At 34.6% G+C, this 22356-nt stretch overlaps 1 protein-coding gene across 15 annotated transcripts in view; it reads right to left on the reverse strand.

Annotated features, from left to right (window-relative positions):
• Nucleotides 1–5513: 5513 nt before the first annotated feature.
• LOC123528184 (ankycorbin-like) overlaps nt 5514–22356 on the reverse strand; it is an 84757-nt gene continuing 67914 nt past the window's right edge. For 6 of the 15 annotated variants that reach the window (XM_045307931.2, XM_045307985.2, XM_045307977.2 and 3 more), the window contains 6 exons: nt 18528–18751; nt 16513–16667; nt 16146–16214; nt 12628–12858; nt 11839–11913; nt 5514–6699 (listed from right to left, as the gene is read on the reverse strand). In XM_045307931.2, coding sequence (XP_045163866.2) covers nt 6494–6699; nt 11839–11913; nt 12628–12858; nt 16146–16214; nt 16513–16667; nt 18528–18751 — 960 coding nt within the window. In that variant the 3' untranslated portion in view covers nt 5514–6493. Of the gene's footprint in view, nt 6700–7662; nt 7699–10870; nt 10965–11838; nt 11914–11938; nt 12088–12627; nt 12859–16145; nt 16215–16512; nt 16668–18527; nt 18752–22356 lie in introns of those variants that run through there. The other 9 variants (XM_045308001.2, XM_045307950.2, XM_045307943.2 and 6 more) reach the window with 9 other exon arrangements.

Consider the following 22356-nt stretch of genomic DNA (forward strand, 5'->3'; position numbering starts at 1 on the left):
TTTTTTGAAAAGTGGCATAACATTAGCTTGTTTCCAACAGTTTGGGTAAATGCCTTCTTGTACGGACCTGTTAAGGTTTCGATGGAGGCCTTGTGAAACAAAAATCAAACAACACCATATCATAAAAAGAAAGAGTTGTTTGACATGAAAATTGAACAGCATGTAAAACATGTATATTACTTTACGACACAAGTGTCAGTATACTGATATAAACATTGAATTCCGGAAAAGGGCTGCCTAAAGGGGCTCCACTTCCGGACAGTAAAACGCCTTTAAAAACTCACCATTTTCAAAGAACTGTTACACATGTTCGTTTTGATGCATTTGCAATAGCGTGCAAGTGGTGAAAGTTCACGTAACAAGGTGGAACATAGTTTTCAGCAATTGTTTATCTTTTTTTCTTTACAAATGGCATTCATTTTCAAAGGGAGACAACTTTTTCTCAAAGATTACTTAAAATAATCATAAAAAGTTGTTTCCCTTTGAAAATGAATGCCATTTGTACTTAAAATAATCGGGAACAGTTGTCTCCCTTTGAAAATGAATGCCATTTGTAAAGAAATAAAGATAAACAATTGCTGAAAACTGTGTTCCACCTTGTTATGCGAAAATTCACCACTCGCACGCTATTGCAAATGCATCAAAACGAACATGTGTAACTGTTCTTTAAAAATGGTGAGTTTTTAAAGGCGTTTAACTGTCCGGAAGTGGAGCCCCTTTAGGCAGCCCTTTTCCGGAATTCAATGTTTATATCAGTATACTGACACTTGTTTCGTAAAGTAATATACATGTTTTACATGCTGTTCAATTTTCATGTCAAACAACTCTTTCTTTCTATGATTTGGTGTTGTTTGATTTTTGTTTCTCAAGGCCTCCATCGAAACCTTAAATAGAATAGTAAGTGGCTTTTTAACTGTGGATGCTGTTCCTTTTAACATACGATGGCTTATTTCGTCGGGTCCAGATGCTTTGTTTAATTGCAGGTTAGAAATAACATCAAATATATCTTGTTCTGAAATTGTTATATCATTTAGCAAAGAGTCTGTCTTGGCAATGAAAGATGGAAGAGAAACATTCGAATCATCTAAATTTGAAATAGACACAAAATAATTATTCAGAGTATTTGCCTTTTCAGTATCAGACACAGAAAAACTTTGGTCATTATTTACAAGAGTTGGGATAATGTTACTTCCTTTTGAGTTTTCTTTGACTAACATTTTAACAATTTTCCAATATTGACGCGGGTCTGTGTTGGTGAGGTCATTCAAGGTAAATTCTATATTACTGTAAAATAGCTCTTTTGCATGTTTTATCATATTATTTACTTTTTTGCGTGTACATTTATATTTGTGCCAATCAGAATCTTTTCCGGAACGAATTGCGGTGGTTTTCAGCCGATCACGTTGTCGCGAGGTTTTACGTATCTCTGAATTGTACCAAGGCTTGTCGTTAGGACGGACAGTAACAAAAGATGACGGTATACATGTTCTTGCTAATTCTAGAAATTTGCTAACAAAGGAGTCGCAAGCGTTATTAAGAGTATTGTCGTATAAAAAGGACCACTCAGTTGTTTGTATCAGATTATTAAACATTTCAAAATCGGCGCGTTTATAATTCCATACTTTTCTTTTAAAAGGTATATTACGTTGAAGGTTAATTTCAATATGTACATATGTACCGTAATGATCGCTTATATAATTTTCTGTTTTCAAAATACCGGCCTGAAACACCGAAATGCCATTTGAAACGGCTATAGGATCGATTAAGGTACTAGAGTTATTTGAGACGCGAGTTGCTTCTGTAATAAAATTAGTCATGTTATATATCATGAGCAAGTCGTTTAATTTTGTATTGGTGTCACTAAGTTGATTTTCATTTACATCTCCAACAAGAACAATGTTATTTGATATTTCGGTAGCTTTATCAATACATACAGCCAATCTGTCCCAAAAATCAGCAGTATAATGAGGATGTCTGTAAATAGTGCCAATAAGAAAAGTATTGTTACGATCTTTAATTTCTATCCAAAGAGATTCAGGTAATATATTTTCTAATTCTAATATTCTTTTTGGTCTCAAAAAGGATGAAAGGAAGACTAGATATCCCCCAGAATAAGAGGTGTTGTCTTTACGAAACATTGTATCAAAACCTTCTAATTGTAAACTGTCGTTATTTACTTCGGCACACAAATGAGTTTCAGTGAAGCATAAAATATCGAAATCTAAGAAATTATCTGAAATATATTCTAATTTATGTCTTATGCTACGTATATTTTGATGGAGTATTGATAAACAGTGATTCGAGTTCTCATCCGGACCAGGGTTCAACTCAACATCTCCTGATAATAGTAACAATTTAATTAGGGTCAGTATATAATAGATATTGGAATAAAATAATTCTAGAGTTGTATTACAACCGTTAAAGTAAGGTGTGTGATTATTTTCTGTGTGCGAAAGAACTAGAAAAATGTCAAAACATACTAAATTTGTAATAACGAAATTGATGAAATAAGCACTGGGGGGTGCAAATGTCCTATCTACCATTTCAACTGGGGGTGGGGGGGTAAATGTCCAGCAGTTCAATTTTTCATTCAAGCCACACCAGAAGAAGTGAAGAATATTATTCATGTAAAAAAACAAAGACGAATATCAAACAGGGAATGCCACGTACCAAAAACGCAGCCTCCTCAAAACGAAACCCACAGCACGCAGACGCGCACACCACAAACACACACACTACACATACACGCGCTCACACACAAAGCCAACACATAAGGACAAAACAAACAAACAAAGGAACACAGTGGGGCACCGCCTTGGAACGGTCAGTGGCAAAAACACCACTGGGGAGCTGAAACCGGTTTATGGTGCGCACCCAACCTCACTCTTACCCCCACCATGTTCCAAAGACACGGGACAGTGTAAATAAAAGTAATCCCCTCCAGGTGAAGTCGTGTGAATTAGTACAAATACCAATTTGGCTTTTAAAGACATGCCTTGACGAGCTCCTTCCAGCTTTGACAAAAATTATCAACACATCACTGGAAACCGCGTATGTTCCAAAAGAATTCAAAAAGTCTCACGTTAGACCTCTTTTGAAAAAAAAACAGGCCTTGATTCTAATGAACTAAAGAACTACAGGCCTGTTTCAAACCTACCTTTTGTCTCAAAAGTACTGGAAAAAGTAGTAGATAAACGTACTGAGTGCCACCTCACTTCGAAGAACCTACATGAACAGCACCAGTCTGCAGCACTTCTCAAAGTTCAAAATGACATTCTTCAATCCCTGGATCAAAACGAAATCACAATTTTGGTAATGCTTGACTTATCAGCTGCGTTTGATACTATCGATCATGAAACGTTGCTAAAACGCTTGGAAAAGGACTTCGGGATCATTGGCAAACCACTACAGTGGATGACTTTTTATCTGAATGACCGCTACCAAACAGTCTCAGTAAATGGCGAACTGTCTACTCCAGTCCACATGAAATACAGTGTACCACAAGGATCTGTCCTAGGACCGAAAAACTACATCATGTACACAAAACCCGTTGGTTCAATCTGCAGAAGCCATGGACTGAATCATCACTTTTATGCCGATGACTCACAACTATACTTGTCGTTTAAGCCAAAAAATATTTCCTACCAACATGAAGCCCTATCTCGAATTGAAATCTGTCTCAACGACATAGTCTCTTGGATGCATCAGAACATGCTGAAGCTCAATACTGACAAAACTGAGGTCATTTTGTTTCACACGAATCACACAAAAATACCCGAAGATATCTGCGTGAAAGTAGGACCCTCTCAGATTGAACCATCAATTTGTGTGAAGAATCTCGTTGCTAGAATGGATTCAAACATGGTCATGACACAGCATGTTAACTCTTTGTAGAGCTAGTTATGCACAACTTCGGCAAATAGGCCACATTAGGCAGTACATCACAGCTGATGCTACCAAGTCTCTTATGAACACTCTGGTTACATCGAAAGTAGACTACTGTAACTCGCTGCTGTATGGAATTTCCAAAGACACACTGCAAAAACCTCAATGTGTACCAAGCACAGCGGCCGGCATCATAACCAAGACTCCACGCCGGTCTTGAAGGAGTTGCACTGGCCTCCGGTTCAGCACCGCATTGAGTTCAAAATCTTGACACTTACATACAAAGCCATGCACAATGAATCTCCAAAGTACATATGCTGGACATGTACAAGCCTCGTAGAGACTTAAGGTCGGCAAATGGCCCGGTGTCTTTGGTTGTACCGAGGAGCCGAACAGTAAAGTATGGTGACAGAAGTTTCAAGCATGCAACTCCAAGGCTTTGGAATGCCCTCTCAGCAAGCATCAGAGATTCAAGCTCACTGTTCGCATTTAAAAAATCTTTGAAAACTTATAAAATAACAAAATCTGAAATACTGTTGAAAATGGCGTTAAGCCCAAAACAAACCACGACAGGTTTGTTTCGTGTCGAGAAAGGGATTTCTCTCGTAATGTAATTTAACGTTGAACATAATTTATGGATGATCTTGTTTTAATTACTATTCCTTTTAATCTTTTACCAATATATTTACATGTATGTATATGTATGTATGTGTTCTTTATGTTTTTGCAAAGCACTTTTGAACGTACATATTTTGTATGAAAAGGGTGCGATATAAGTGTGGTATAATAATAAAAATAATAAAACCAGTTTTTCAAATAATTTCTGGGGTTTTTTTATAACAGTGACTTTGAACATAAAGTGACGTTGACCTTGCTCACAAAAATAATCCCCAATCTTCCTGTCCTATAAAGCTACCTACATACCAAGGTCCATCTCATTCCTAATAAGCAAGGATTATTTTTTTCTATTTTTATAGTAACAGTGACCCAAACTTGGTTTTCATGTACGTCTGTTTATCGACAGTATGTCTAACTAAAACCGCTTTTCAAAAACAAAAAAGGTGCGATGATCCTAGCGGGGAAAACAGTTTTAATAACTCAGGTTTTTATCTTATTTGAATGGCATCTAAATGGTTCTTTTTATCACAAAAATTGAAGCCTGGACCAAGATTAGAAGTCATTTACCCGTCCGCTGTCCTCCAAAAACATCTATATTCATAAGAATCATAACGGTGCATGTACCAACGATTTAGGCCACTGTGCCAAGGTTAAAGTTTCAAAATATACAGGTTAATTAAGTTATGCCGACCTTAAGCTCGACCCTACTGACACCATATGCAATTCTTATATTGTTTTTATTCTGTAATCTACTTAAAGGTCAAGTTTCATTTAAATACATCAATTAATGGAGCGGAAAGTAATTTTAGCAACATTGGCAGCGACCTTTGCTCCACTGTCCCACCTTGGTCTTACTATAAGCTAATTTTCATTTAAATATCATCTTAAAAAGTTATCGAACGGAAATGAAAAACCAGCAATCCATCCATTCACCCGCCGGAGGACATACTCAATTTAATAACCAGGTTTTCAACTTTAAAAAATCCTTATTAAAGATAACAAGATTTAAATATTTATAACGCATCTTTATTGTTAAGCATTTAAGAATATGATAATCAATTAAATCTAAATATAGCACTATGTTATTCCTTATTCAAAGATGTTAAAAAATTTAAAAATATTTTATCGTACCCACTTGCTTCATGTTCATACAATATTGATTCTTCGAAAAGGCAAACTAATTTCCCTAACACATTATTTTATATATGAAAGATTAAAAAAATATGGAAGAAATAGTAAATAAAACAAGACAAATAAAGAATATCACAGGTCGATGATTCACTTCAAAGAGTCTATTGCATAATGCTTTTACAATTAAAACATTTCAACTGTTTAATTATTACAGCCGTGGAGTTCATATGGACACATGCTGTTTTAGTCTAACGTCTGACTACCATTTTTTACTCGATTTTAGCTTTGTTTTTAGGTATGTAAAGGCTGAAAAACTTGAGAGAGAGCTTGCGACCTCTGGAATCAAAGTATTACGCTCTACCCACAGAGCGAACTGGGCGAGTGTCTTCGACATAAAAAAACACATTACAAAAGAGTCTGCTATTGAAAACAATAAATATGGTGATTTATACAAAACGGTATACAACTAAATAAATATCACAAAGAATTCAGTATCACAGAAACTTACATAAACAACTAACATTTAACGGAATCTATGCATAAATATATATCTACTGTGTCTCGCAGCACGCCGAAATTTTCTTTTGCACACGAGACACTACTGAAAAATAATACTAATACCCACGAGGCAAAACTATTCTTCTTAATGCATGGAAATGGTAAAATCTTCTGGAAAATGTAATGTAAAATCTTCCTGTAAGAACAAAAATCCCTGGAAAAGTCATCAGGATCACAGTCTACATATAGTTTGCAACTTCAAACGAAGGAAAATGTTGTCATATATAACACTTCGAGTCTGACGTGTTCAACCTATGCCAAACCACAATAATGAACAAACAAAAATATCTTTGTGTATTCATCATGATCCCAACAAGGAATCATTATCATTTGGCAGTTTTTCAGAACGTTGAACATCTCCGTTAGTAAGATGCCGGCGGACGTCCGACGAGATTAGCTGTTTGGCGTCCTTCTCTTCCCGTAACAAATCGTCGTAAACGCGTGGCTCCACAAATACAAGACTCGTACGTGGCCGGATACTTCCGTCGTATTTTCGACTCCAGTTCGCTGAAGATATGAAAAACATGTATGACTTAACAAATATAATTGCATAAGCAATTTTGTTACCAAATGATTTATGTCATTGTTTACAGATAGTAGTACTTACTTAACAGCATACGTAAAATAAATACTAAATGAATTCTTATTTAATATTCAACGATTGCTATAAACTGTCCCAATACATGGTTTATTCTTCGACTAATATAGTCTTACAGTAATATCAGTAAATGGTTTATTATGATACGTATAAGCGAGAAATATAAATGATATAAGATAATCCCGCTCCCAAACTAACCGCCTTGCAACTAAATGTATTTTGACTGAGGCATGAACAAGCTCCAATCAATTAATAACAATTATTTTTCATCAAACATAAAAAATATTTAGTATATTCTTAAATGTTGAAATAACAAAACTCAAAGTATAATAATATTCTCAGTTTACGAATAGCAAGAGTGGTTAAATTCAGGAAGGGATATGTTTGGACTGCTCATGTGAATATATGAATAAAGCGAATCAAACACAGTATGTGGTCGAGTAAAATGCAAAGATTTTATCCCGTCTGTTATTTGTTGTTTATATTTTTTTACACCTTTCGTGATGCATTTTTAATGCATTTTTGTTAATAAACTTGGTTGGTGGGGTCTACCTAAAGCTTTAAGAAAACACAAAGGTATGTTACTGTTTTGAACTGGAATAAAAATCAATCGAAAAATTAGAGCTTGAGTGTGACAGGAAATAGTTTAAAATCTAGTGTTTGTCAGTTATATCAAAGCAACTGATCTTACAACAATGTAAGCTACTGTCTTTGCCACGGAAAGTATTGAAGGTCCCACATATTTCCAGGAGCTGAAATATTGTAAACTAGTTTCTAAGAGAAAGAGCACACATATACCAAGAGAGTTAGTTCGATTTGAAAGATTTGTAAAGTATATTAAAAATATAGATGAACATAATTCCATTTATTACCATCGTCCTTACATGACTGTGTAGACCTAAAACTTCCTGTAATACAGAGTTTGTATAATACTTCACGTGCGTCGTTGCTTACAATTTAGCAAACAGAACTGTTCTGTCTACACGTTCGAATATCAAACAGTGTATAAAATGTTACCAAGACGAATAAAAAGTCACCTTTGGATATTTATGTGCATTGTATTCTATCATTCATAAAATGCTTAAGTTATGAGGCGCTCAATAAAGAATTTTGTCTAATTTTAGTTGTATTAAATGGCTTTCTATTGGGAACATCGTGAATTTGATAATTATTTGGCGTTAAAACAACATTAAGCCATATAACAATTAGTTACGCGTAACTGGTATACCTATATCACCTATTTCAGTATGTCTTTGTCAGAATTTTGAGTTCTTGTTAAAATCTAAGTTTATTAAGAATTTAATCTATTGAACTGTGTGCCGACATGAACATTACATGAGATTAACAGTTTATTTACAATTGCATATTTCATGGTATTATCAGGCAAATCAATTTGTCTTCAACTTCTAAGCACTGAACCCAACAAAGCGAAATAATAGCAAACTCTGTGAACGACTGATATGTCAACTAGCACTGTCTTAAACGAAACTCTATTATAATATCCATGTCAATGAACTCCCGAAGGACATAAAATAATATCAAAACAAAGTCCAAGAAGAGGATAACTTTTTATGGCCGTTTTTCATCATACCTATTTACAATGTTTAACTTACTATAAGATAGCTTGAAATGATTAATTCCTTTTTAATACATAGTTTAAATGTCAATTAATGTTTCTTTATCTCAGTTGAACATCTTTGAATCCTGTTCAAATGGCATACATTTAGTATACCATAGTAGATCCAGACACTCTATTGTATTCCTATTAATGTGCAGACTGTTTAAAAGTCTAATTAAGTCTAGATGCAAAAGTCTAATTAACAGGGTGGCCAACACGTGCGAATTCTGGATACCGTAAACACGGAGAAAATGTCCCGATTCAGGTTACATTTTGCCTATATCTTCCTTGTTACTTGACGGATTTTTAATCACCGAAGACGGCAAACTGAGTGTTTTCCTCCGCACAAAATATATGTAATCAGTTCTCAGTACTTTTCTTAAACACACCGCCCAATTGCGTGTGTACGTTATCTACAGTTAATTCACGAAAAGCAGTTGGGCGAAATGTTTGAGAAAAGTAGCGAGAACACATGGCAGACGCATTGTGCGAAGGAAAGCACTATTTTTGCTACCTTCGACGCACTTTATTTTATGAAAATCTGTCAAGTAGTAAGGAAAATATAGGCAAACTGTTACCCGAATCGAGACGTTTTCTCGGTGTGTACGGTATCAAAGAATCACGTGGGTTTGCCGCACAGATTAGGTCTAGATTGTCATTTTTAGCTGCTGAACAGACGTTTTTGCATATTAGTATCAACACGCCTCTCAACATACTTACGAAGAGTAAAGCCGAATAAGGTTTGTTAGAATAACTCTGATACTTACACTGTGTAAATAGCCATGCAGATTCAATGACAAAATGGCGATGAAGCTTCGGACAAAGCAACAGGAAACAATTATATCAACAATAGAGAATAAAGTTCAACTCATAGTAAGCATGTCAAATACTATACCTAACAAACTTTCTAACTCCACACTTGCCTTTTTTTTTGTTATCTTTGTCAAATATTGACATGTTTATATCAAAACTGGACATAGTTAAACCAACGACAGCTGGACATAAAATTACTGAGACGTGACAATTACAAGCAGATAACCCTAAAACAAGAAGTCAAAAAATGAGTGTCACTTGGTGCCAAGACGTGCTGTTTGCTGGATTAGACCATTTTGCGACCAACTCTGCTTTACTTGCCGAGAGAGAAAACACGTTCTTATTTGGACATTGGATACTATTACGCACATTAACAGATATTACTAAATTTTGCCTAAATTGTCCTTGTTACTGGACGGATTTTTAAGCGCCGAAGACGGCAAACTGAGTGTTTTCCTACTCACAAAATATATGTAATCAGTTCTCAGTGCTTTTCTAACACACCGCCCAACTGCGTGTGTACGTTATATACACGGAAGAACATGTACACATTTCTCATATTGTAAAGTATTATTCTTTCAGTTATATATTCATTTTAACTAACAAAGTAATATATATTTCTCCTGTTTGGCTAACAAAACGAAATATAATTTTAGCCCATGGCATCCATTAATGTGGTGTCTTTAGTGACGTCAAACTTACACGTTTAGAATATGGAACACACTGACACGGAGTTGAAAAATGAGTGTGTATAAAATAACATGAAATACATCAGTAATGCACATTCTTACAGTACTGTAGTCACTAGCAACTGGACTGATTTGAAAGCTGTCAATATTTTGCAGAAATAATAAAGGAAAACAATGGAGAAGTTAGAGCGTTAGGGCATGTTAAGTATATGGTAACTGGAAGTAAAATTCAGTTAAAACACTATTCTGTTCTTAATTTTACAAAACAATACTAATAAAACTTAATCTATAAAAGAAAATGTGGACCAATGAGCATAACCAATGCAGTATTTGCACGAGCCAGCAAGCACAACACGTAAATATTTAGCAGCATGGAGGTAGTAAAAATCTCTTTATTACCTCCATGATAGCAGCAAGCTACAAAAGTTTCAAGATGTTGACCATGCTATAAAATAAGGAAAAGCGGAAGCAAACATTACTGACACAACAAAAGAATCGATTATCAACACATGCAAATCATTCACACGATACTAAATATAGACATACCATCATGTCTCTACTAATGAACTGTATGTATATGTAATTTTTTGTTAGAAGCGCTTGCAATAATTAATCAGCTGATTTGATGAATTGTGTTAATTAAGCGACATGCAAGATAAGATCGCGCATGCTTTCAGGATATTTACAGATATACATCCTGCAAAATATATATGAGCCGTGCCATGAGAAAACCAACATTGTGGCTTTGTGACCAGCATGGATCCAGACCAGCCTGCGCAGCCGCAGTCTGGTCAGGATCCATGCTGTTCGCTTTCAAAGCCTATTGGAATTGGAGAAACTGTTAGCGAACAGCATGGATCCTAACCAGACTGCGCTGGTCTGGATCCATGCTGGTCGCAAAGCCACTATGTTGGTTTTTCCCATGGCGTGGCTCATATATACTTAAAACTTTTACAATACCGTATTGTCTTAAGAATTTGTTCAGGGTCATAACCATATTTTGGATTTTGGATCTCAAATTCTGACTTGAAAACATAGACACGTGCACGGCGATCTGTTAAATGATTCATTAAATATCAAATATCAGTATTTAACAAGAAGCACCAAACATGTTAAGACATCATTTATGTAATACAAATCATAAAGAATAATGATGGAAATATGATGACATTTTTAAAATTGTGGTAAAAGAAATGACTTTAGCACAATGTTAAGATTTGTAAGAGAATGTGTCGACTCAAAACCATTAACTGATAGTTAAATCAAAAAACTGTGTTCAGCTAACATGTAGTACAGTAGAAGCTATCTAAATTTATTTAGGATTCGATATCGCAATGACATGAGCATAATGTTCGTGTTATCCAAGTTTAAAATAGAAAAAGGTAAGGAAAACGACCAGAACAACATGAATTGCTCGAGTAGTGTTTCACTGTATTAGACTTAAAAGATACCTAAACAATAGAGTGTTAAGCACCTTTAGAAAATGGTCACAACTTGAATGTCGCTTTTTATCATGGCAACTAAATGTAGAATATGTATTAAGCACAATTTTATGCTACACATAGCCAAACAGTCTGAATAGAGGAAAACTAAATGGTTAATATGTACACTGTGAAGCATTAGAATGGACACAAAGCTCATGTTAACACAACAGGACATTCATTTGACAAGCTTCTATAGACATATTTCCATCATTATTCTTTGACAATCACTATCCTCACAGTAGTAAACAACTGTAGTATATTTCAAACAGCCTTCAATAATTGTTTTTATTAATCAAAAGCCAAAACACTGTTATGCCATCCATGGCTACACAAAACAACAAAATTTTCAGAGACTGTCACTCTATGTGGAATAGACTACATGTAATTGATTCACATATTTTGCTCTACACAACAGACACGATCACATTTAGCCTCTAAATATACCTGCAAGATCGGCCGATTTTGTGCACCGATTCGGACTAAAGAAAATGGCGTCTGCTAATTCAGCCTCTACCTCTTCTATATTTGGAAGAAAAAAGTTAAGCAACTTTCGCATCATGAGATTAATTCAATTTACTTCATATTAATAATCATCATAAACCTCTATGTATCATGCAATTAATTTTGTTAAAATCATAATCTAGGTAAAGCGAAGTTCTGTGGGTAGTTTAAGATACATACAACTTATCCTGTCTACAACAGAATAATTTGAATATTAAACAAAATATTAATTAAACAAGTGATCAAACAATGATGCCAAATATCTTTGAATTATATGTCATATTTTAGTGACAAAGAAAACGGGGAAGTCAATGCTCTAGATGAGGAACAAAACTTCCAATTGCCAAAGTAGAAAAAAAACACTATGACAACGGCTCATTGTAAAATGTGGAAGTACTACAATGTAAACTTTTAGGGATATGAAATGCTTGCTTGTTGTGAAACAACACAAAATGTGCAAAAGAATCAGACATGAGCAAAACATAGGAGTGCATCATCAAACAACTTGGAACGAAGAAAGTTTCAGACAGTGGTAACAAAGATAGAATGATAGAAATCTAAGAAACAGAAAGTGATACATCTAATCAGCCAGTATCATTTATCTTTAAAATGATCCTAGTCTAACACAAAGCACTTTTTAAATGACTGTCTTAAAGTTTTAAAAAAATTGTGACATAGAAGGATTCTATTGAGATCTTCATAAAGTAAGCTAAATGTCTAAGAAGTACTAACCATATGTCGGTCTCTCTTGATTTCTGACCCTACGTAAACCATACGGTGTCATCTGAACATGTGTTTTATCTTCCTTTAACCTATACTGAGCTGAGGAATAGTTACTCTCTGTAGTACCAGACTTTGTGGAACTAGGGCGGGGCGACTGGAATGGTCGTCTAGGTCGGGGTGACGGGGACGACTCCACCCTCAATCTACCTGCTGATTTCACTCTACCACCAGATATACAAACTGAAATCAGCATTGCAAGTTAAAGCATTTAATCTTGAAATGAGAAATGACTGTTGTTTCGAATCTTAACAATGTTTACAATACATTGTATTTTGATAAACAAATATATTTGAATACTGGCTTATGTCGTACTTTCGCTGTCTTTCAGATTGACTTCAAAAACGTTTTGAAAGACTTCCCATTTAAACAAAAATATTTTAATTTCTAGACGATATTCTAGAGTATAGGCATGTCACACACTATGTACATTATTGACAAAAGTGCATAAATATTTCAAAAATATGACAGAAGTAAATGAGATGTCATGGATCTAGACTACGTTAATAAAGACTATTTAGTTGTGCTACTGAAAAGTTTTGCCTTCGAATCATCATTTTCAAAAGACCAAAAATGTCAAAGACTTCAGCCATTTTTCAGAATTTATCCTTTGACAAACTGATATTTATAACCTCAAATGTAAGGACCAGATTCTTAACACGAAGTTTTTTCTACCATTCTTGGAAAAATGCATTGTCAATAATAATAAAAAAAGTCACACCACATCGTGAGTGACTAACTAATGGGAGAAACTTGTGTATAGATAATTATAAAACATGAAGGTGGCTGTATAAAGTAAATAATATACGAGTCTTTATGTTTAAATAGTATGTAATGTGCTCTTGTTACAAAAAAGGATTCTGATACAAAAATGTCAATCCTGTAAATTAAAGGGATATATTGTAAACTATCAAACAAAACATGCATGTAAAACATATGTCCTAGGGCTCTGAGTTTTGTCTTTTTGACGAAAAGCATTTTGCCACTACTGACAAAACTAATTCATTTACCCATCAAAGTGCAAGTAGACTAAAAAGTCATTTAATATAAATGAATGCTTTAGAGGAAAAAGCACTGAATGAGATAACCAATGCAAACAAACCCACATATGCTTCAACATACCCTCTAAGAACTTTCTACTGCAATTTAACATGCAATTAATTCTCATATTCTGTGCAACTTTGTGCAGGCAACAAACTTTTTAGTTGATTTACATCGTTATAAAAATGTTTTACTAACAAAAGGTCATCACCTGGCTGTTTTTAAATACACCCAATTCTTGATGTTCAACACTTTCACTTTTGCTATGCTCTCCTTTATAGTTATAGAAGATCCCTTGACAGACAATCATTAAAAACACCGGAACTAAACCAATTAGGTTTGATGCACTATTAACTGGTGGGGATTTGCCTTTGACCATTTCAAAGTGGTGCATCCACGTGTTCCTTTATTTCTCCCTTTTGTCGTAGTGGCATGTATTTTCATGTTGTTCACTTCCATACATACACCATTGAAGGGATTTAGTATGAGGAGGCACTTTGCTGTTTTCTTTGGGGTTGTTTTCCTTGCTTTTTCTAATGTTTTTACTGTGTTATTTTAAACTACATGTTCCACTGAGTTACATGTTCAAACCTAACAGTTACACATAATCACTGTCAAAAACACAATGAAAAGGGTCATTTGTTTGCACCTTGATCTTGTTTTAATAAGCATACATGTTTCGTTTTCATACCAAGTATAACAATTACTGATAACTAAGACTAGATATCACAATATCTCTAAATATACATTGAAAAAGAAATTACTTTAGAATACAATGTTCAATCTCAAATAAAAAAAAAGATAATCTGAACAGGTTACTGATCATACAAATAATCACAAGTACAAATGATATGGTTCCTCAGTGTAATGCAAGACAATGCTTACTGCTTTGTATGGTACAAAGTGAATGAAAATCTTAAAAGAATGAGTTAATGATGAAATGATATAGAAATTTCGATGACTTTGTATCATCTACCTTGATTAGTTCAAACACAGGTTTGTGACTATGCTGACCATGCACTTAAAACAAATCAGGAACTAGAACATTCTATCTAAACTGTTAGTAAGTTTCATTTAAACAAGAGCTGTCCGTAAGACAGCCAAGCTCGACTATTCGAAATATTGTCCCAGAAGCAGGAAAATATTACCCAAAATGTTAAATATCAAAAGAGTTTTAAGTTCAAAAGGGGGCATAATTTGACCAATATGCATATCAGAGTTATGAGACTTGCTGCTATCAACTAGTTTTATAACCCTGAAGACACAGTCATGTGGAGTTTCAATTCAATATCTGCATTAGTTTTGGAGATAGTAACTTGCATGTAAATTTTTAACCAGAATTTTCTAAGTCCAAAAGGGGGCATAATTTGCTCAAAATACACGTCAGAGTTATGGAACTTGACCCAGTGAGGTTGGTAATTGACCTAGAAAAAGAATAAATAAGTTTCAAAGCTATATGCCTTTAAATGATGGCTGTATGTACTTGCATGCAAAACTTTAACCAGAATTTTCTAAGTCCAAAAGTGGGCATAATTTGGCCAAAATGAAGGTCAGAGTTATGGGACTTGCTGCTATCAACTAAATTTATAACCCTAAAGACACATGTGAAGTTTCAATTCAATATCTGCATTAGTTTTGGAGATAGTACCTTGCATGTAAAACTTTAACCAGAATTTTCTAAGTCCAAAAGGGGGCATAATTTGCTCAAAATACATGTCAGAGTTATGGAACTTGACCCAGTGAGGTTGGTAATTGACCTAGAAAAAGAATAAATAAGTTTCAAAGCTATATGCCTTTAAATGATGGCTGTATGTACTTGCAAGCAAAAACTTAACCAGAATTTTCTAAGTCCAAAAGGGGGCATAATTTGGCCAAAATGAAGGTCAGAGTTATGGGACTTGCTGATATCAACTAGTTTTATAACCCCGAAGACACATGTGAAGTTTCAATTCAATATCTGCATTAGTTTTGGAGATAGTAACTTGCATGTAAAACTTTAACCAGAATTTTCTAAGTCCAAAAGGGGGCATAATTTGCTCAAAATACATGTCAGAGTTATTGAACTTGACCCATTGAGGTTGGTAATTGACCTAGAAAAAGAATAAATAAGTTTCAAAGCTATATGCCTTTAAATGATGGCTGTATGTACTTGCATGCAAAAACTTAACCAAGGTGTGACGCCGACGCCGACGCCGACGCCAACGCCGACGCCAGGGTGAGTAGAATAGCTAGACTATTCTTCAAATAGTCGAGCTAAAAACAGAAAGCACTGAAAACTAATACATATAGATAAAATATCAAGATTTCATGCTGAAGGGTGCTCAGAAGAATAGAACCTCATAACCACAGGAAATGACACAGTAACCATAGTGATCGATACCTGAAACCAAAATACCTGATGTGCAAGATGCACAACTTGAGTACCTTACCTTTGGTGCCTGTTTGTGTCTTTGGTCTTGGTGTAACCTTTAAAGGCTTAAGTCTGCCATGTTTGGCTACTTTAAAAGCAACATATATCATTAGTCATACTAAACTGCTACAGCTAAACTACAATTGTATTTTTAGGCAACAAAAATATCATCCATACTCTACAAGATACATACATAATTTATGGTATTTCATGAATACATAGTATAAAAATCTATAATGCATCACATTTATCAAACTGCAAGACATAAAGATACTTTTGTTTTTTAACTTTTGACAGGACATACTAGTAACACAAAATCTATCTATCAAGTCCCTACTTCAAAGCAGTATACAATGACACTTTATTCACTAAGGGTTACTACTGACCTGATTTTTTGCTAAACACATCATTGGGGAAGTAAGGTCTATAGGCCTGTAGAAGCTTCCGTCGCATGTCCTCATCTTTACGACGATTCCACGACTTGTAGCGCTCTTTACGTTCTGTGTCTAATTCATGCTGTTGGTCCTCTAACTGATCTTCTCTATAAAACATACACATGAGATGTGATGACAAAAGATAAGGATAAACTAATTAGAACTGTCGGCCTTCCAGCAGACTTAATGATACCTTTGTAACATACCCTTCCTGTACAATGAAAGACCGGTAGCTAGGCCTGTTTTACAGTGGTAAAATGTCTGTAAAGAAACTAATTTATAGAATTATATGACTGTGTAAAAGGTTAAGGGCCATATAATAAATTCAATCCCTTCATCTATTCAAGAGTTACTGAACAGAAAATCAAATTTTAGGTTGAAATGGGGCCATGACTCCACCAAAAATTGGTGGATTGTAACCAAAATTAAACATGGCCTCTTTCTTATAACCATAAATCTGTGTATGAAAAATGAACAACCAAATTTCATGTTGAAAAGAAGCAATAACTGTGCCAATAATCAGTGGATAGAAACCTAAATCAAACTTGGCATGTATTTTATAATTCTGTACCATAAGTGAGTTCAATCCACTTTTGCTTTTAAGAATTTAAAAATGAAACTTTTCTAACAATGCTGCCCATCTTGAAATACTTCTGTAAGTGAAAAACATAAATATAAATACAAAGGTCTACTCGGTCTTAGGATGTTCCACTGAGGCAAACACATATTAGCAATGAAACTAGATGTGTGCCCTATGGAAACAGGTGCCCCTCTCCCCCTATCTGTTACTGCACATAGTTTCATGACTCTAGGTGAACTATAATTTGAGATAACTGTAACATAAACTTTCAAGCATTTCTTGTGTATTTTTCACTATGTATAGGACCATTACTCTGGTCTGGCTAAGTGAAATCCTAAACAGAACACCAGGAGCACAACATATGCTATATAACAATCCTCTAATGTTTTAAGTCAAATACCTTTTTGAGATACATGTGACACAACTTTTATGCCCTTAAAGCATATTTTTGTCTGGTCTGGCTGAGTGAAATCTCGAACAAAACACCATAGGTGCAAAACTTCACATGCTGACTAATATTCCTGTAATGTTTCATAAACCTACATCAAATACTTTTTGGGATACAACAAACATTTACAACCTTTTTAGGCATATTGTTTAGTAAGGCAAGGTCCATAACTCTAATATGCTCAAATGAAATCTCAAACAAAGGTTAAATATGTTTTGAGATACACACACTTACATGCCCTTTTTATGCATATATTTGATTAAGTCAAGGGTCATCACTGTCATGGCTGTGTGAAATCTTAATTAAAACACCTAGTGCACAACTTCACATGCTGAAAGACAATCCTGTGATATTTGATGATTCTGGGTCAAATAGTTTTTTCAGATAAAGGCGACACCAATTCGGATGTATGGACAGATTGATGGACAAGAGTAACTCTAAAAAACTTTCGGGGGCACAAAAAAGGACAATAACAAAACTTGTTTTTTTTATTATTCAAAGTGCATTTTTCTACATCAACTCAAGTTGTCTGAAATTTCTCAATGGTTTTGATATATGTACTAAATTTTAGCTTCAATGACCACTCAGAAGAAAATTTAGTAATGAAGCAGTCTTATGCTAAAATAAGGTATCACAAAATTTACATAAATGACATAAATAGTCAGTCATTTGCCCTTTATTTATTTATTTATTTATTTATTTATTTATTTGGGTTTTACGGCGCACCAACACAATATAGGTTATATGGCGCCAAACAGGACTACAAATTTTGGTTCCACATCTCATTTACATCGAAATAAAAACATGAGGTATGGAATCAAAACATTTGCCCTTTAGTTCACTGCAATATCTGTTTAATTTTCGCATTCTTCCAACTGTCTTCCCAATTAAATATTTTACTGGTGTAATGCCTTCACTTATACAGTTAAGAATACTTACAGTGCCTGTCTTTGAAGAATTTCCCTCTCATGAGGGTCTGTTGTATTCAGTAACTTCTCTTCTCGTGACTTCCTCATTTCATCACGTAGTTTTGTATTGCGTGACTTTGCACTAGCCAGGCTAGTTGATGCTCCTGTTTTAACACTGTCAAACATCTCAGCTGTACGTGTAGCCAGACTGTCTATCTCTTTATCCATATCCATGTTCTTCTTCCTCTGGAACTCCTGTCATACAATAAATTGTTCATTAGTAACAGGGAAGCAAAAAAGCGAATCGGAAAATTAGATCACTCTTCCTATGACCATATTCTTTTGACATTCTGCACAGACTCTACATCAATGCAGTGGAAAAGAGTAGTGTTCTGGAACATTTAGAACATCACAGTGTGGATTGTTATAAATAAAACCTGGTGCAGACAGAACAAAAACATGATAAATATTTACAGCAATGGAAAGCAAATCTTGGTCTCTATCTATAATATAGATAATCTCAATAGTGCTGGGTACCAGAACAGAACAGTGTACGTACTATTGTATTCCTTTAACAACAATTGGTAGATTTCTCTAGGAGTATTAGAACACTGTTCTGGGCAGACAAAGTAATATATTGTATTGTTTTACTTTTGACCATTCATTTACATATTAAGTCAACAACTTATTTCATTTTTGTATATTAAAAAATATAATTAATGCTTTTTCATACTATTACTTATGGTATACACTATACAGGCTATAAAAGTGTGCTAGAGCACTGGAAAATTAAACGAGCTCTGCTGTGTCAACTGACAACTTCGGCAATGCAAAAATGCTTTCATGATCATATAAATACAAGCATTTTGTACCCAAATAAACACTGATTCACACTCTATTAGAAACAATATTTGTGGATTTCTTTTTGTAGGTAATTTATGGTAATACAGAAATTATACATCACTCTAAATAATTCAAGTGCTGTAGCATTTTTGTTTTCAATTTTTCATAAAGTGTTTAATTCAATATGATGACAAATATCTATGATTATTGATATGAGCCGTGCCATGGGAAAACCAATATAGTGGGTATGCGCAGTCTGGTCAGGATCCATGCTGTTCGCTAACAGTTTCTCCAATTCCAATAGGCTTTAAAAGCGAACAGCATGGATCCTGACCAGACTGCGCGGATGCGCAGGCTGGTCTGGATCCATGCTGGTCCCACACCCACTATGTTGGTTTTCCCATGGCACGGCTCATATACAGTGAATGGCTCATCAAAATTACAGTTCTATATAAAATGATATCTGGACTAATTTTAGCAATTATACAGCAGAAAGGTTCTATTTTTCTATTATGTATTTTCATAATATCTCTACACAGTTTTTTTTTGTTCTGTTTGGTTGAGAGTCAGGGTATTGTTTCTGGAATTGGCATCAACCAGCTGATAACTTCCTCTCATGAAGAATTCTACACACCAAGCCAGATTTAGAACCAACATCAATATTGGACAACTTATTCAAAAACAGTCACTTTAACTACCGAGTACTCAGCCACAGAGGCACCTTACATACACAGAACTAAAATGTAAAGATAAAAACAGCTTCAGATAACTCTTTAAAATTCTTAAAACAAAATAACATTTAACACAGATTTAACTTGCACAAAACAAGACTGTACGTCAACTGTTATGCATTTCACAAAACAAGACTGTATGTCAACTGTTTTGCATTTTACAAAATTCTATTTTACTCTTTCTATTATTTTCTGAACTATGCATAAAAATATACTGAAAAAGTAGTGTAAAAGCTATAAAGAAAATGTTTATACAGTTTTAATTGACCTTCAGCTGCCTTTGCAGTATTCTTTGTGATACTATATACCCTAGTGTTATCAGTAACTTTTTTTATCTGATAAAACATTTGAAAGTAACAAACCATTCTTCTCCATGTCCGCTGATTCTTTTTTTCTGTTAAATGACGTAAAAATGATAATTCCGCCATTTTATAATCCGTTTTCTGTATAATGTCTCACATGTAATTTTAAGTTTTAATAGTTATCAATTTGATCAGTGACTTTAGTCTTTGTTCTTGTATGCATTGTGTGGTTATACAGATCTTGTGTATAGCCAACTGATTGACAAAGAATGATTAAATCCAATTTAGCATTATTACTAAACTAACATTGAATTTTATTCAAAACCTAATAGTGGCACAACTTTAAATGGGTACAAAAACAAGAGGGCCATGATGGCCCTATATCGCTCACCTGTTATCATTGCAATTGAGGACAAGAAGGTCCTCAGAAAAAATATCTAAGTCCAAAGGACAGGAACAACAAAGGGAAGGAATTTAACCAAAAAGAAAAAAAAATCTTACAAGGTATAGATATGTTAAAATACACCTAAAAATTGGAGGTACCATCCATGTTGTACCACAGAAAACTGGTCTCGTGTTTTCCCTACGGCCAATAATAAAAAAGTTACTAAAATAAGCTATTTATAGTAACGTAAAAGGGAAGTAATTAAAAAAAAATATTGTAAGTGGACAAAAGAAGGATCTGCCAAATATATCTGTTGACATAAATGAAATTTCAGATCAGTATCTTCATTAGTTATGGAGATATAACAATTTTAATTTGAAATAAAGGGAGGTAATTTGACATAAAATCAGTCCATAGTTATCTACCCTGATTGTCTCAGTCCAACTAATAACAATAATGAAATTTCAAATAAGCCCTGTAAGTACTTACTGATATAAATCCATTTTGATTACGATCAGGGGAGGTAATCAGATATAAAATAACTCTGGAGAACATATGATTGGATCTGATTTGTCATGGAATCCAAGATTTATTGTTGTTGAAGATATTTTGGAAGTTTGTATCAAATAAAACCATAAATGAAGTCTCTATATGGCTGCAAAAGCCAAAATAGCCAATTTTGGACCTTTAAGGGGCCATAACTCTGGAACCCAAGACGGAATCTGGCCAGTTGAAGAAAGGAAGCAAGACCTTGTGGTGAAACAAGTTGTGTGCAAGTTTGGTTAAAATCAAATCATAAATGAAGCTGCTATTGTGCAGACAAGGTCAAAATAGCTAATTTTTGCCCTTTCAGGGCCATCACTCTGGAACCCATAAAGGAATCTCGCCAGTTCAAGAAAGGAACCAAGATCTTATGGTGATACAAGTTGTGTGCAAGTTTGGTTAAAATAAAATCATAAATGAAGCTGCTATTGTGCAGACAAGGTCAAAATAGCTAATTCTGGCCCTTTCAGGGGCCATAACTCTGGAACCCATAATGGAATCTAGCCAGTTCAAGAAAGGAACCAAGATCTTATGGTGATACAAGTTGTGTGCCAGTTTGGTAAAATTCAAATCATAAATAAAGCTGCTATTGTGCAGACAAGGTCAAAATAGCTAACTTTGGCCCTTTCAGGGGCCATAACTCTGGAACCCATAATGGGATCTGGCCAGTTCAAGAAAGGAACCGTGATCTTATGGTGATACAAGTTGTGTGCAAGTTTGGTTAAAATAAAATCATAAATGAAACCACTATCGTGCAGACAAGAAATTGTTGACGGACGGACGCACGCACGCACGGACGGACGGACTGACGACGGACGACGGACGAAGGGTGATCACAAAAGCTCACCTTGTCACTATGTGACAGGTGAGCTAAAAACAGGAGCATTTAAATTTTTCAATCTTTTCTTTGTGTGATAAATAGTATTTTAGGAAAAATTTCATGTCATGCAATGACCGAATGAATTTTACCTGAAAAGGGGAAACAATTCTGCCATCAGAAAAAAAAATCAGATGTAAACAATGTCTACGAGGATAAAGCACAAGTTATTTTAAGAA

Source organism: Mercenaria mercenaria, chromosome 1 (genome assembly GCF_021730395.1).
Source record: "Mercenaria mercenaria strain notata chromosome 1, MADL_Memer_1, whole genome shotgun sequence".
NCBI classification, from domain to species: Eukaryota; Metazoa; Mollusca; class Bivalvia; order Venerida; family Veneridae; genus Mercenaria; species Mercenaria mercenaria.